Source organism: Pteropus medius, unplaced genomic scaffold (genome assembly GCF_902729225.1).
Source record: "Pteropus medius unplaced genomic scaffold, Ma_sr-lr_union100, whole genome shotgun sequence".
NCBI classification, from domain to species: Eukaryota; Metazoa; Chordata; class Mammalia; order Chiroptera; family Pteropodidae; genus Pteropus; species Pteropus medius.
The window spans coordinates 28,709,705-28,727,442 of NW_024354875.1; the positions used below are offsets into that span (position 1 = coordinate 28,709,705).

The 17,738-nt window shown below is 34.4% G+C and overlaps 1 protein-coding gene across 2 annotated transcripts in view; it reads left to right on the top strand.

The window, feature by feature from the left end:
- XIRP2 (xin actin binding repeat containing 2) overlaps positions 1-17,738 on the top strand; it is a 248,604-nt gene that overhangs the window by 190,819 nt on the left and 40,047 nt on the right. For both annotated transcript variants that reach the window (XM_039855563.1, XM_039855564.1), the window contains one exon: positions 13,118-13,278. In XM_039855563.1, the coding sequence (XP_039711497.1) occupies positions 13,118-13,278 (161 nt within the window). The remainder of the gene's footprint in view (positions 1-13,117; positions 13,279-17,738) is intronic.

A 17,738-nucleotide genomic window follows, 5' to 3' on the forward strand; every position in this document is an offset into this window, starting at 1 on the left:
CATAAATCAAGATATTAATGTTAAATATCTGTGATATTGGCCGTTTTTATCTCAACTGTCAGTTTTCTTGTTGGTAATCTAGGAATTTTAGTTCCAGGTAATGATAAAAATTTAATAATCAGTTATGCTAAAATGTAAGAAAAGGCTCTGCCTCTCATTGTTAGAGAAAGTATAAACATATTCTTTAAAATGATTGATATTTCTCTTAGTCTCACATAAGATCCTATTAGGGGTATTTCTGGATACTGTGTGATGGTATCCTCCATATTCACAAAGTATGTGTTGCCATTTGGGGAACTTATGAAGCTAAGAGATTCTTTTGACTGAAATCGTGGTAGATTGTGGTTATGCAGGCTACTAGAAGACTTAAGAGATGGAAACTGATGTTGAGTCCTGGCTTAGTGGCTGCTACTTTGTAGTTATAGCTAAGTGTCTAAAACTTTAAAAAATAATCTTTAAAGACAACCAAGAAGATGCTTAACTTTATGGTCTGAGTTCTCTTTCAGGTGAGTTGTCTTTGTACAGTGGAAGGTCACACTAAGTCGAAGTGACTTCTCCATTTGCCCAAGGCTTTTGGTGCCTAAAAGGAATAGTCTAGGAAAGTGATTCTATTTTAAAGCTGTAAAACCCTAGTTTCATGTGGAATTTTACAAAGAAGTTCAATATATATTTTATTAATTGCTTTTTACATTTCACTCTCCCCAACTTCCCTCCTCTCACCATCAACTAAACTTGAGTTTAAACACCACTGGACTAAGAAAACTTTTGTCTGTAAGTTTTAATTAAATTCTTTTTTGTTCACAGATGTTACTGTCTTAATGTGCATGGAAAAGAGCAAGTTTCAATAACATTTCAAGGCTGTTTTTGACACTTCGCCCTTTAAAAACAGGAGTGAAATACGTAGCATAAACTGAGTTCCTCCACTTACGGTGCACTTATCCGATTAGGTTTTTAATCTGAGGGAAAAGAAACAAATGCCAATGCCAAATTTTTAAAGATAAGTAACTATAAATAAATTAAGGGATGATGAGACTGACAAACTATGTACTCCATGTGTATCTTAAGCAGGAGAGACTATTAAATTACTTCCACTCTTTGGACTGTTCCTAGAACCAGCATATCATTAAAAATCTGACATCATCTCTTTCATTTGAAATTACAGGCCACATTTGTATGCAAAGGGTATTTAGGACATGTTAATTGTGACAAGGAGAATAACCTAGCACCTAACCAATTCAAAGTTTTGATACATTAAAATTATGATAGTTTTAATTTGTAAACATCCCTGTTCTGAATTTAAAAGACTGTTCAAAACGTATACAGCTTTATCTGGTGTCCTCTACAATTATGGGGACAGTAATCAGAAAGCAGTTGTGAGAGTAAAATGTTTGAACAAGATGCCAATTATCTTTCATTTTTGAGCACATTAGAAGAACCTATAGCTTTGGTAAGAAAACAGTATCTTCTCCATGGATTCTTAACATTTCTGCTTCAGTTTTATATTCCTACCCAAGATTAAATGATTAAAGACCACAGAATTTTGAAAGCATTCGGTTCTAAGTGCATCACTGTTAAGAAAGAGCGAATTTACTCCGAGGAGATGGTTACTCACCAAGCAGTATGTTAGATTATTTAAGCATTTTCACTTTTCTCCTTGATTGTTTAGCTTTTCCAAATAATGTTCAGTAAAGAAAATGTGGAATTAGTGTGGTTTCCCTTCTTCGATTAAGTCTGCTAGCCATAAAAGTTGAAAAACAAACAAACAAACAAAACAGAAAACCTCAGTATGCTGCGGCTTGTGAACTTAGACAGAAAAGCATTTTAAAGGAAGACTTACTTAAGGTCATTGAAAAGAGTCTGTGTAAATTCAGAGACTGAATTCTCTAAGACCATAGGCATATTGAATTAAATACATTTATTATTCAAAGGAAACTGACAATTATTAAGAAAAACGCTTCCACAGCAACAATAGTCTAAGTCAGTGAGAGTCAGAATTTGATGATGTGGGTTTTCTTTTAATATCTTTTGTCAGAATAAATTTCAGATACTAACCTTAAAAGAAAGGTGAAAGGAGGAAAAAGAGTTAAGAATCAAGGACTTCCTAAAAACAAATCCAGAAAACCTCAGGCTGTTCCAGAATGCAACTAGTACAGAAATTATTTAAGCTAACAGTAAGTAACTTTGCTTACCTCTGCCTACGATCAAACAACTTAAAGGTGGGCAGGCTGGCAAGATGTTTTTCAAAGCAAAAATATTATAGGTTCCTCTCCATTACATGACTGTTGCTTATTTTTGATGTGTTAATTGCCAAGAGCATTCTTGGAACTAAACAAAACAGTTCAGTAAGTGTGGACTGGCTTCATACGGAGTTTTAAAAAGCCTGTGGGAGAGAAAAGTGAATCAGTTTTAGGGAAAGACAGATACTAAGCTCGTTTGCATGAGTCATCTCTCTCTCTCTCTGCTAACAAATCGCTTCGACCCCGGAATGAAATCATTTTCTGTGTTTTGGAGGCCCTGACAGTTTTAGAGGTGCTAGTGACGTTTTAACAAGTCTATTCTGCAGGGCTTCTCAGAGGCAAGTCCTTTTGCGGCTAATCACAGACTGAGCTGGATGACTGTCTCTCTGGCTGAAGGAGTAAGCACATTTGCTTGTCATTTCTCAAGTTTCAGCCTAAAAAAAAAAAAGATGATATTCTCCTCACAAAGGTACTGCCCACTGTAACTGAGTCATATACAAAGGAAGATTTGGAGCCTGGAAATCACAGGGAAGTTTTAGGGGAAAGGAAAAGCAGAAACGAAGCAGTAGGAATAAAGAGAACATGTTAGGAAATAAAGAGTGAGAAAAAGAAGTTATATCAAAGAAGTAGTAATTTGGGGAGAGACAGAATAATGTAAAATGATATGAAATTTGGGGATTTTCTAGAACAGAGACTTTAGGGAGAAAGGGATGGTAATCAATTTAAATAGAAGGAATACTCAAATTGAATAGAATACTATATTCAAATTAACCAAATATAAAAATGCCTCTCTGTTTAGGGGTATACTTCACAATGTAGTTTTATCACGCTGGGTACTTAGTAGAGCAACAGTGGACTGAATCAAAAATGAGGAATCCAAGACCCTTCTCTTTGCCTTTGGTAGGCAGCGACAAGGGCAGCAGAGAGTAGGGAGTGGCCCAGTCATCACCACCTGGCCAGTCCAGGCTGGAGTTGCTGTGCCAAACCCATTGCTCAGAGGCCCCAAAGGGAAATGAAAAATGTGAATAACTTATGGTTTCATCATGTCACTTAAAATACATAGGACAGGGAAAAATGTAAGGAACCATTTGGGGAGATAAAAGGAGTAGATCTGCCCCTGAAGTGTGATATGATAGGGTAGCTTTCATGAACTTAACATTTTCAGAGGACTGCCATGTTGTTTGCTGGTAAAAATCTGATGATTCACCAGCTAGTGCCTAAAACATAGGTGAACCAACACTTTGAATGTCATATACAGTGAGTTAGTAATTTCTTCCCTTTTATATGCTTTCTCCACCCCTGAGGCCATATGAGTAGGCCTGTGCCACCTTCTCCGCTCCAGTCTCATTGTGTAGTTATTCATTTTTTTATGATTTATTGTGTTCTTGTTTCAGGAAATGTGGCAGATACTTGGCTTATAAAGAGGAGTGGAACATCCTTACAGGAGGCTTTAGAGTCAGAAGGAACTGAGTCAAGTTCTATCCTTGCTACTTACTAACTTTGAGTTTTGGAAAATTTGTATAACTTTTCTAATTCTCAGACTTCTATCATGTCAGATTATCTAGATGAAAATACCTAGAATATATAATAGCACCTAGGTGACTGAATGCTAGTGAGCATTCATTGTTTACTATGTACAAGATACTATGTAAAACTCTTTATTTTTATGGGTTCTCCTTCAGTCCTCACAGGCAACCGTAGATTCTATTATCTTTCTCATTATATAGGATAAGAAATAGGAGGCTTAGAGAGGTTAAGCAATCTGCTTAAAGTCGAAAGTAAGTGTCAGAGATAGAAACTTCTGTGTCCAGAGGTGATGATTGCTCTCCCTGCAGATCTGCCTCCTCCAGGATAAAGTTACCCAAGACAAAACCTGGTGTAAAACAGGTTTACAAAATTGTTAGCTCTGCCCTGTCCTGGAGGACTTTGCATGTTGGTGGAAAGTGAGAGAAGTGGAGAGGACAGACAGACTTAAAGATACACTAAAAAGTAATAAGTAATATAAATAGGAGTATAATATTTAAATGTTGGCAAAGCATAGCTGAGGAAACTACTCACTGTCGGGGTTAAGTGGAGACCATCTGAAAAGAAATTAAGTCACTATGAAACAACATGTAAGTGACTTTTTAAGCCTATCAAATCTGATTGGGCTTTATCTATTTTAATCTGATTTCATCTCTATATAAATAAATGTGATTTGGGGGGCGGGGATATGGAGTGTGAGCCACCAAGTTCCTCAAGATTCCCCTCCTAATGGAGGCTTCATTTTGGTATTTCTTCAGACAGGCCAACTTCCTTAGCAGATCCAGCCATCTGGGAACTTATTTTATTTAGAAGTCAGTATATCGAAATGATGGAAACTATTGTATTTTTGCTTTTAGAGATAAGGCCAGATCAACCCTTCTTAGAATGCTGTATTTCTTGAGGATCTCTCTGGTGTTTTTCTTTTCTTCCCTTTTCAAGTAGAGCAGGACTGAATATAATAGTGATTCATAATGCCCAGCCCTTGAGCGCTATGCTTGTACAACAGTAAAAGGGGCAGTAGATGTTTATTGAATGATAACTAAAGCCTTAAAGGGAAGATTATCAATTACCTTCATTGTATACCTGAGATATAGATTTAAATAAGAGGATACCTTGACGGAAGCAGGACACCACTGCCCATGCCCTGGAGCAGAACAGATCAATAGAAAATAAGAGCATTGGTCCTTGCTTTGCATTTTCCATCCTTTATAGTAAAGTTCGTTCTTCTTTCTATTCATTTGGATTCATACCTAACCCTGTCTCAAGTTTGATCTTCATGGTGACCAAAAAACTCTAAACTGAAGAATTTGCTTTGATTTCTAATTCTAAACAAAAGCTTATAAGGACAAGAAAGGAGCCACTTAGAGCCATAGAAATTCAACTTACTAATTTCTCTTTGATTTATCCCTAGATAACTTAAATAAATACTATCCAGAAAAGATCTATGTGAAGTGTAGGAAGCAAAAAAGAGGGTTCATACCCTTAATCGAAATCTTACTTTGTAATAAAATATTAGATTTTAATGAAAATATACTTACATAAATAACTATGAAGAGTTGAATAACTTTATATTCAGAAATCCCTGAACTCAATATTAAGGTACTAATGATTACCTAATTTTTGACTGAATTCTGTTCATTCATAACTTCTCTAGTACTATCCCACTAATTCTTGTAGCAATTGTACTGATAAGTGGTATTATTTCCATTTTACTGATGAGGAAAGTACTAAGAGCACTTCTTTTGAAATGATAGGAGGTGCAGAAAACAGAATGCATTGGGAGGAATAGGATCTAGGGAGGATAGTTTAAAAAGTGGAATATAATTACTGTGTTCATATGCTGGCTGGATGCCACAATATAGTTTTTGTGCTGTCATGGCATACGATTCCATTCATTTTACTCTTTGCCCCTTCCTTTTTATGTTTTTTAAGAACTGTAAATCAATGCCAGATTGAACTATACACTTTCTCTTTCATTTTATTCTCTATCCATTTCTTGGTTTTATAACATTCAAATGAGGATAAAATATATAAAACTCAAATTGATTATGAATTTGAATTGGCAGCAGCATTCTGAATGTTTAAAAGAGACGAATTTTATTATTATCTGAGGGATATGCAAATATTTAGAATTATAGGAGATTTATTCATGCTAATGGCTCTGAGCCTAAGATATATCCACTGGTATGATATCCTGTATACAAATCTGAGCTGGGTTATAGATCATATATTTAAATTTGATAGAATTTAGTTCATCACTCTCCCAATTTAGTTCTAAATCAATTTTCTGAGTACTAAGCAGTTGACTTTTTTATAATGCATCCAGAATATAATAGTGAGGCTATTGACGTGTTGCTGAAAGTCTGCTTGCTTTCTTATAGTGGTGTCTGTATTTGTGTCAGCCTTGTGGGCTTCCATGTGACATACCAGGTCACTCTCTGCCTGTATCTTAGTTGGGATTAAATAAAGGCTTCTTGAGTTAATTTTAGAAAATTTTGAAGAAAAAATAATTAAATTCTTGTTTTTCTGCTCAAGAGTTCAAATTACTATTAAACCTTAGAATTTCTTTTGAGTCATAATTATACACTGGATTAGCTATCTGGGACTATTTTATATGTATATATTTTTATTGTATATGCAATATAAATCAGTTCTTGACAGAAAAAATGTACCCCTTTGTTATTTGAATTTTCCTTCATCTTTTTATTGAGGAAGGTGCTTATTTGGGTTTGTTTTTTGGTTTTTGGACACTTGTACTTCTTTGAAATAGCATAGAATTGTATTGAAGTCACAAAACCTGGAGCCAGACTACCCGGCTTCTCCTGCCAGCTCTGTCACTCACCAGCCACCTGACCCTGAGCAAGTTTTATAACCTCTCTGTGTCTCTGTTTCCTTATCTGTAAAATGGAGATAAAAAAAATAAAAATAGTCTCTACCTCATAGGGTGGTTGAGAACATTAAATGGATTACTGTCTGACAGATAGAAAGCACTTTATACATGTTTGCTATTATTTTTTACTGTGAATCATTCTCTTGAGTCATTTATTCATTTTTCAGCAATGTTAAGTTTTGTTTTTATTTTTTTCTGATCAGTTGATGTTCTTTACTAAAAATTAACACTTCAGCCTATCTATCAATACTGTCCCTCTTTGGTGTTTCTTTTGTCTTATAAATTCCGTTTAAAGAATTTTCTACTTTAAATTTTTTATGCTAAAAAGTTCAACTAAAATTATTTTATGAATTACTTCCATTTCCCTAAAATTCTTTTATCATTTAAAAAAAATATTTAAGTCTTTCAGCCATCCATTTGTAATATGCGGTGTGGTGAGGAACTCTTAACATTTTCCTCAACATCATCACTCATTTCATTTTTCCCAGCATGATTTGTTGATAATGCTGCTGTTTCATCCCCTTCCTGCATCTTTCTGTATTCCACATATTCACATGGCCAACTCCCTCATGTTTCAGTGCAGAATTTCACTTCTCAGGATGCTTTTCCTGCCACCTGCTCATTGTCACACCTGGTGGATTATATTCTCCCCAGCCCCACCTCCCATAGGCTCCAACCCATCTGGTGTAAAACTAGTAATTCCTGGGTCATAATTGCCTATCTCTGTCTCCAACTAGACTGAAGGCTCTAGAGCATAGTGGACATGTCTTATGCTTATTATAGATAACCAATATTTACTTAATGAGAATAAATATATTAAAATAAAACTATTGATTATATAGTTCAAATCATTTTTTTTTAATTTTATATGGCAGAGATGGAAGGAGATATGTTAATGTCACCCACAGCAACTGTATTCCTATAAAATTCTCTTTCTTGTTACTGATGGTCTTTATGTGCTTCTGTGCTGTGCTATTCAGCATGTAGTGGTTCTGCTATGTATCTGAGCTAAACAGCTTCATAATGGGCTGGTATCTTCTAGCTATAGAATAGCCATCTGTCTCATTTAATATTCTTTGTTTTTAGTCTATTTGGCATGAAAGGAATATAGCCATGATGACTTTTATTCATTTACTTTTGCCTGATAATTTTTTCCCAATATTTTCTCTTTAAATTTTGTGGCTTACGTTAGGTTTGTTTCTAGACATACGCTTGGATTTATTTGTCTTTGCCCTTCAGTGTGAAGTATGACTTGTGTTTATTTTCATGATGTTTAATTACATTTGATTTTACTTCTGCCTTCTCCTTTTGGTATTGTATTTTCAGACCCTTTGTTTTCTTTTTGGTTAACTTTTGTTACTTAGACTGACTTATGTTGCTTTCTCACATGGGTACCAACTTGGATTCATATAGACTCTAGTTCATAAAACTAAAATTTTAGTAACCAGTAGACAATTCTCTAATTCCTTTTAGTTTTCAGTGTTATAGAGAAGATATATGGATGTGTGAATTTTGTTACCTTAGCACAGAAACTCTTTATGTTTCTGGATAATTATAGAATTTTTTTTTCTCGAACAGAAAATGATTTGCCAGGATTTGCTGACATATTGGTGTTTTAAAATTAATTTTATTCTTGATTATGATAAATAATTTTTATCTATGCCCAAATTTTATTTTCCACAATTTTTTCTTCTATTAGATCTTATTTGTTCTGTCCTCTCCCAACCCTCCCACTGAAATACTATATTACCTTATAGTTTGGATTTTTCTCTCTATCCTCTCTCCCTGTCACCTTCTTTTACATTGCTGTTAATATGGTAGTGATTTACTTTCTGCAGTGTACATTATTCTATTTACTGCCTTCAAAGTGTATTTTAATTCTTCTAAAGACATTAATACCTCTTCTTCTTTTCTAATTTCTTACAGCTTTCTTTTCTTCAGATTTCACCTCAGCCAGATCTCTGCTGTAAATCAGACACAGTTAATATCAGCTTCATAACCCAGATATTAGCAAGTGGTCTCTTTATGAAATAAAGAGCTCAAAATATTTTATTCTTTATTCTGTAGATTTTCACATTATTTATATTGGGTAGGCAAAAGGAAAAAGAAATGAGACTCACATATTTTTGAATAATATTTGTGTAGGCTGGTTTTAAAGCACCTGGTGTTTAATATCTGTCTTTCATATAATAACATCCATTGTATTGTCACACAATCATCATTTCCATAAAATTTTATGCACAACTACAGTTTGGGAATGTGCCGTCCATATTTTGAAAGTAAAAAGAAATATTTACATTTAGAAAATATGCTGAGTTGGAATCTTGCTTTAGGAATAAGATTATGACAAAGCACTTTGCCTTGTAAATCCTGCCACATCAGACATTTTCTGAGTAAACATCTTCCTGATTTTGACAGTATTTTTTACCACCACACTGATCCTAGCACTCTGTGTCAAGCCATTGACCTTCATTTTCAAATTGTTACTCTATAAAGATCTTAGATCATATTTATATATTGTTATTTCAGATTTTTAGACAATTATTTAATGGGAAATGAAGATATATTTGTCATTTCTTAATATCATAAGAACATTTTTATAAACCGTTGAATTCCACGTATGAAATTTCCTTAACAGCTAGTTAGAAAAGTGGTTCATAACAAATGTAACAATGACCTTTTGGATTGTCTCTTGATAATAGTCTGTGCATATGTCTAAGAATTCTTTCACTGATAATAGAAATTGTGAAATTAGGAAAAAATTCCAGGGTGTATTAATTATACTTACTATTGCTCATTGTATTCTGTATCTGACTTCTTAAAGCTGTTATTTTAATACCTCGAGGCTAACATGATAGGATGACTGTACAGTCCCTTCTGTGAGTGATAACAGGCATGTGAATAATTATTTAAGAAAAGAAGAGTATTCTGCATTCTATTGTATTACTGTGCTTATTAAAAAATGCTTTATATGTGTATTCTCCAAAATTCAGGAAGGTATGATAAACTTTTCGACCTGCGTAAATTTGTTTGATTTAGTTACTTAGTTACTTCATTTTTAAAAACTACAGAAGAGAAACACATGTTTGGGGATGGAGAAAATAGATCACTAGTTACACAATCTCTCATAATTAAAGAAAATATGAAGTAGCTATAAGTTGGATCTATCTGTAGTATATAAATATTTATATTTCAAAATTATAAAATGCGCCTTTCCCGAAGAATCTCAGAATTCTCATAAAAGACATTCTTAACCCTGGTACTTAATAGTTCCCGTGATAACAGTTTGAATTTCTTAGTGCTTTATTTTCTTTCCAAGTGCTTCCCTACATGTTCTTTCTATTTTATAGGATTTATTCTACTATACAAAGAATTCAGATTTTGTATGAATTAGAAATTATTTTCTTATCTTCAAGTAAAAGAAATCATTTACTATTTAAGGTGCAATGGATTCTAGGCCTGGCTATGCAATTAGCTCTGAAAACTTAGGAGATCTCACTGAACTTCTTTGAATTTTTGTTTATTCATTGCACAATAAATTACCTCTAAACCTCAGAAACAAGTAACTGCTAGTACACTCATTTTGCGGTGTTAATATTTATAATGTCTTCTAACAGAAATGGTCATCTGAAATTTTTATTTTCTCCTTCCTCTTTTCACAGGCCACTTTAGCCTTATAGAATGTTCCTCCACTGTCTTAAGTTGCGTACTTACAGGTTCCATGATTCTCTATTTTTCCGGGCATTTTATGACAATAGCATCTTTATTTGTCCTTCTACATCTCCTTTGTCTTTGAAGATTGCCTCAACTCATTTCACACTATTCTCCAATCTCAGTTGCATTCGAGTCTTTTGAAATGCTCATTATGAGGTCAGGCGACCAATGTTCCTATCTCTTCCCCACAGAGCTCTAAGAAAGGGCTGTCTTATCAACCTTAAAAATTTACGATGGGTGTCATCAGCATCAAGATAGGAGCAGATAGGGGCACTGTGTTATAGTAGACTGCGCAAAAAGCATCACCTTGTTTTTCAGATGAAGAAATTGATAAAACATTGACTTAAGAGGATAGGAGACAATATGGACATAGCTTATTAGCTCAAATAAGTTTTCTATTCCATGACCCTACCTAAGTAGGGAAAGTTACTAATGAGACAAAGGGAGAAAGACAAGAGGAGAGAGAGAGAGCAAGAGAGATTAAAAAGTGATGTCATTTCTCTGATCAGAGTTAAAGGCCACAAGGCAATGGAATCCAAATCTCTTTATACTCAGGATGCTGAATTTCTGATTGTTGATTTTGTGCATTTCTCAGTGGGATGAAAAAACTTAAAAATTGAATATCTGAAAAGTAAATGCTATTTGTAAATTTTAGCAAAAATAAACTCCTGACTTTATGTTAAGATTAATAAAAGAATGACATGTTTATGAAAAATATACGAAATAAAATTTATATTTTAAGGTGGAAAACCTTTAGGGGATCAGGTTCCATAAAGTCTATATAATGATTATTCACGACAAAGAAAGAAAAGTACAGTTGAATATAAACTGAACTCATCTGTGCACATAGATAATCCACAGGGAAAAAAAGAATGAAAATAGATTTTCTTTAGCATATGAAAAACTTTCAGTGGTTTGTGGGAGTCTCTTTTTATCAGTATCAACTGGAAGCATGTACTTTTGTCTGGAAATGGGATTTTAGATGACAGGTGAATTTCAAAAAACTAACTGACATTTTTTGTGAACATATCAGGGTTGTACCATCTCAGCATTTATAATACAACCTCTTTTTCATTTATATTTTGTGTCATTTTGAAAGTATGTCAAATAAATATATTTACAATTTTAATTAAAATATATGGAAATGTTTATTTGAATAAGAAATCCCTATGGAAAGCCAAAATCTCAAGTAGTCAGAACAAATGATTTTTAATTTTTTCTGGGTCTCAGTTGTTCTCAACTGCAATTAGATACATAAATCTTAAAGAAGCTAATAGGAAAAAAACAACAATTAAATAAGATATTTCAATGGAGAGGCTGGGGGAGGAGGTAGGAAGAACAGGGACGGTAAAGGACAGCTCAGCTCTCTGTTATCTGGGGTTTTTCAGGCCTTGGTTCACAGTGATTAAAGCAAACCAATCCAAATAACAAAGTACAGACACCAAAGAGCCCTACTTTTTACGAGTCCCAGAAACTACTAGTCCTAATGTGAAAGACAGGGTGTACATGAATGAGTGATGAGTGTGTGTGTGTGTGTGTGTGTATCTACACACACACATACATATACATACATAGATATACACATCCATCTATCCATATATATATGGATAGATATATATATGGACATATACACACACAAGTGCATATATATATATATGCACACACACATGCATTTGTATACACACACATACACACACACACACATTTATATTTTATACACTGGTCCCAGAAAGAGCCCTTGAAATGATTTTAGAATTACAATATCCTATAAGAATGACTAGTAAACTAGTAAGCAAAGTGATAACAGCAAAGAATATTAGATTAAATATGAAAAACTAGTTTTGAAAGCAGCTCTGGCATATAAAACTAAATAACCATGAAGGATTCTTATGTTCCTTTCACGTGAAAGGAGCTGGTTAGATGACATGAGACTATGTAATCTCTAAAATGTTTCTGTTTCCTACAGCTGTTATTCTGTGATCATGCAATCAGTCTTTTGCTCTGTTTCCAAGTTTGTAATTCCAACTACCCTGTATTTTCAGGTGGACGGCTTAAATGGGGAAATATCAGACTATCTGAAATGAGTGATTAACAAAGCTTTTTCTTATAGTACTATTATTTCTTTCTTATGTCACACATACCTCTATGAATAAAAGAAAAGAACAGTCTATAATTCTCATAGCATTCACATATTTTAGCTAGATCCATCTCCTCGAGCGCCGAGGTGTTGGGAGAGAAGGAAAGAACAACTTTTAGACTTGCTAAAGATTAAGTTCAACTATCAAATCTACCACGTATTAATTGTGTGATCAAGGAAAAGTTTTTTAACTTTGATTCTCTGTTTTCTTATCTATGAATTTTAGAAAATGATAGCACCTGCCTCATGAGATTGTTTGAGAAGTAAATAAGATAATACTCGTATAGCATTTAGCATAAATTCAACACATAATAATGTTTATTATTAACATTATTTATCTCTTAATAAATAGCTATTTCTTATCAGCATAACTGAAGTATGAGAATGGGGACAACATTTTCCTTGTGATGTTTGTATAAGCATATGCTCCTATGTAGGCATTTGGTAGCTTTGTTCAAAAGCTTGAAGAAAAGAGGGTAACAGTGAAACATCGAAAATATTGTGAAATGTCGAAGTCTGTTTTACGAGACCAGATATTTTAAATGCCTTCATAAGGTGACGCTATTTTCTTTGCAAAGCCTGACACATATTTGAGCATGCTATGTTTCTTTTCAGTGACTGTTGGCCCTAACAAAACTGCGTGTGGGTTTGCAGAAGACAGTGCTTCACTGACTGAGTGTGTGTCAGACCTCCAGGAGGTGGTGTCCTTGAAAGAACGGATGGAGAGGTACCAAGCAGCTGTTTCCAGGGGTGACTGCCGCAGCTTCTCTGCCAACGTAAGCTGCTCCTGGTGGTTTTGTGTTAGGCAATATGCTTGTTGTCTGCTCTTTACACACCCTCCTTATATTGTAATACAAGAATACTACTGGACAATGGAATACAGTCGAAAAAGCACAGAAATAGTGTGAATCAAATTTAGGTGATCTGAATTTAAGCTTCAGCTCTGCTTCTTATAAACCGTGTGAATTTGGTCTACTATCTTCCCCCTTTTCAGAGCTTCAGTTTTCTTAACTGAAAAATGGGAATAGCCATCTACAGCAGACTGTCTTAGTTTGGAGTTAAAGAGATAATTTATGTGTAAGCCATAAAGCACTGTATAAATGTGTTATTATTGCCATCATTATCGTTTAACCTATAGCTATTCTCCTCAGGAAGGTTGAGGATTAATTTCAAATTTTAATAATGTGGGCCTGCATGCCTCCCTCCTTGGTTTCATGTATAGTTCATTTAAATTCACTGGCAATATAATTTCTTTTGCTTTTCTCCTTTCTCTGTATGTACTAAATCCATTAGCAGTATCTTAATCAACATAGAAATGAGAGAGATTAGCAATGTAGGCACTCTGCTAAACCAATTATGATTATAGAAAACAGTAGGATTCAGTAAGACCACCAATTTTTAGAGCTAATGAATAATAAAGTCATATTCAAAGAATTTGTTGGGTTCCATATTCTGCAGCCTTCAATCCACAGGACTTGATGAGTCATTTTATTAGTAGCAGCTTTATAGCTTAATGGAATATAAGTATACTATTTTATAATTATAATCTCCAAATTAGCAAAGTTGTTCATTTAACTGAGAGAGAGCGAGAGAGAGAGAGAGAGAGAGGAGAGAGAGAGAGTGAGAGTAGTTAAAAAGGCTGTATTCTAAAATAGCTACTCTTAACATTCTTTTTTACAAATTATTTAGAGACAAGGCTGACTGTGCCAAACTCATTAACAATATTGCAATTCTAGATGACATTTAAGTTTTTACATAGTCTTTAAAATATGTTTTACAAGCAGCATAGATTCTGAATGGATGTATGAAAATGACATAAGTAGGTAGAACACTTCTCAAACTAATAGTATCACCCCAGCACCTCCTGCCAGTCTTCTTAGATAGCACCCCCTGCTGGATCATTAAAGAACTTTACTACAAATTAGTGTTTCAAATTGGAGAGATTAATCTTGGGGAAGCAAGCTAATTTTAAAAATACCTAAAGACTGGTTATTTAACAAACTATCTTTTATTTAGTAAGACATCTATCTTTCCAGGTACTATGAGAATATACCATAAAACCATAAAAGTTTGTGTAGGGCATGATTTTTATTTATAAATGCGCTAAAAGAGAATATTTAAATTGGGCATATAAGGAAACTAAATTATCACTATCTAATACAAACATTTTTAATGTAACTTTTCTGGAGATAGTTTACATGTAAAAACTTAATAATCATCTTTACTGCCTATACACAGACAAAAAAAAATTGAGGGAAAGTGATTTATAGAGAACATGTAATTAGTGACAAAGCCATGCTAAATTCCTAGTCTCTTTTAACTGTATTCAACTGCCTCCTCTCATACAAGAAAGCATCTTTGGCCCAACAGATGCCCCACTATTTGGCTTGGCTCTAAGTGAATATTTTGAGAAAAAAAACTTCTGTCTACACAAATAAACCCAATATTTTATGTGCAAAGTCTGGAAGACACTGATTCAGCCCCAGACTGAATCTATTATAGTTCAGTCACATTGAGATAGCTGACAATGATCAGTTTCTTGTTGTCCTAGACTTAGCCAGATGGCATCCTGTTGAACCTAAATGAAAGCCATGCTCATGAAAAGGCAGCAGACTGCAGAATCCTCCTAGAAGAAAAGGGAGAAGTAACATTTTTTAAGAAACAAATTTAAATGCCAGATTCTGTGCCGTTCAACTTTATTTTCTTTATCTTTTTCGACACTAACAGAAATCTGTGAGAAATATATTGTTATTCCCAGTTTATAAAGAAGAAAACTGAGGTTCAGGATCTGTATCTAGTCCAAGGTTTTAAATATCAGAACTGGGATTAGAATCACTGTCTAACTCCCCAATTTATGTTATTTCTATTTTGCCCTAGAACCTCAAGACAGTTCTTTGTAAAGGAAATTGGTGATTATGCAATATATTTACCTAGGTTTAAGTATCAGGTATTTAAATTAAATTATTAAAATAACTTAATATCAGGTAAATCCTATGTTAGATATTTATGTTAATAAGATAACTTTATTATTTGTATACTCATTAGATTCTAAATCTTATCTCTGAGTCCAAGGATAGGAAAGCTAGAAAAAGGATAAACATGAAAAGGTTTAATACAAAGCAATCTAAGTTATGTGGTTGTTTATAAGAACATGATTAGTTAGGATGTTTAGTACATGGTGCTAAACAAGGCAAAGTCATAGGAGTGATTTCCATCTGAGCCGGCTCATGGCTGCAGACTGCTCTTTGAGTAAATCTTGCCAACTCACATATGTAAACCTTCATTTACAAGCTGAGGTGAACAAGAAAACCTTATCATCACCACTAAACTACAGCTTAAAGCAGTGGTCCCCAACCTTTTTGGCACCAGGGACTGGTGCTCCTATGATAATCTAATGCCTGATGATCTGAGGTAGGGCTGAGGTGGTGATGCTAGCACTGAGGAGAGGCTGCAGATAGAGATGAAGTTTCACTTGCTCACCTGCCACTCACCTCCTGTGATGTGGCCTGGTTCCTAATAGGCCACGGAATGATACCGATCTGTGGCCCAGGGGTTGGGGACCCCTGGCTTAAAGGACTTGTCTCACTTTCGTGGGCAAGTAGCAGCTGTAGTGTAACAGCAGTTCCAGGGATGTTAGGAATAGTGGTAGGTAGTACTAGTAAAACAACGAACTGTATACATTTTGGTGTGTAGCTTATTCTGATTCCAAAGCACAATGCTAAAGGAAAGGAATGGGTATATCTATTTTTTTTAATTATTTGGTAGCTGAGAGCCAACTTGTTCAGTATAGGAACTGATATTTTTGAGAAAATGAACATACTATGAAAGTATCCATACATCAGCATAACTACTGAGGTTTACCAGATTAATTTGCACGTGATTTGGATATTGTTTATAGTTGTTGGAAAGAAGTTCTTCTTAACAATAATTCCCTTAATTTCTATAATTTAAGATTTATATATTTTCTATATATTATCAATCAAGGAAGGCTAAATTAAATGAAAGAGGGGTAAAAAAATATTGTAGCCTTAATTCACCCTTCCACTTCATTATCTGAAGTTTCAAAAGAGACGCCATACTTTCTCATGACTTTAACATGTATCAGATGGCAGTAATTGACCAGGACTTACATTTGAAGTTTGTTGCAGAATCTGACAGACTATATATCTAACACATATAAGTGTACAATTTTATCCCTTCTTTCCATAGAACCAATGTGCATATTCTTAACTATTTAACAGTTCATGTAATTGGGAAAGCTTATGAACTTGATAAACGCAACCACTTGGGTGTTTACTAGTAATTCAGCTAATCCTAAGTATTAATTAAATCTCTAATATTTTGGAGTGTGGGAAACCCCAAGACAGTAATTTTACTTCTAGTATCTGTTTGAGAGAATACATATTGGGGTAAAGATTTCAGGACCCCAAGAGTCTACAGTCCATGATATGGAAACCCCAGCTCAGGGGCATTCAGGGCATCCACTTACTTTCATGTCTCAAGGCTTCCAAGGTTATGTCAGGACTGGGACAGACCTCAGGATACCTCCTGTCATTTGACGTGTTACTGAGTCTCCTTCCAGTTTTCAGCAGTCCTATAGGAGGGCAGGTTGACGTGGGGCCTGTTTGCTTTCCCATCTGGGCTTGAGTGCCTGCTGAGCTGGGGAGTATGCTGAGTTATCAAAACCAAAGCTCTTGAGTTTATAACACTTCCCACTGGGTTCATAAGATCTGACAAGACTTCTCAGTGTTTTTCAAGTTGCTCCAAATGATGCCTATTAAAATAGACTTTCTCACCTGTAAAATGCAAATGATAGAGTAGAATCCTTCTATTCTTAAATCCCTTCTCCATCTCCCACCAATTCTCACACACCGATGCTAAGAGCTGAGTCTTGGAGTAGCATAGCTGCTGTTTTTTCTGCCTGTTCTTGAAGTCTAATGATTATGACAGATAGCTATGATACAGATAGATAGGAGTTCAAATTCTAGCTCCAACATTCACATCCTAGCTGTGAGAACTTAACAAGCTACTTTACTTTTCCAAACCTCAATTTCCTCATTTTAAAATCAGAATAATGTGTCCACATCTCATAAAATACAAAGAAGCATCAAATGACAAAATATATATATGTACATAGGAACTCACTGTACACTATGTATTAAGTAGTTGTTATTATTGCTGATATTAATATTTTTGCATAAGAGATACTCTGAGTCTATTTTGTTCATCCTTGATG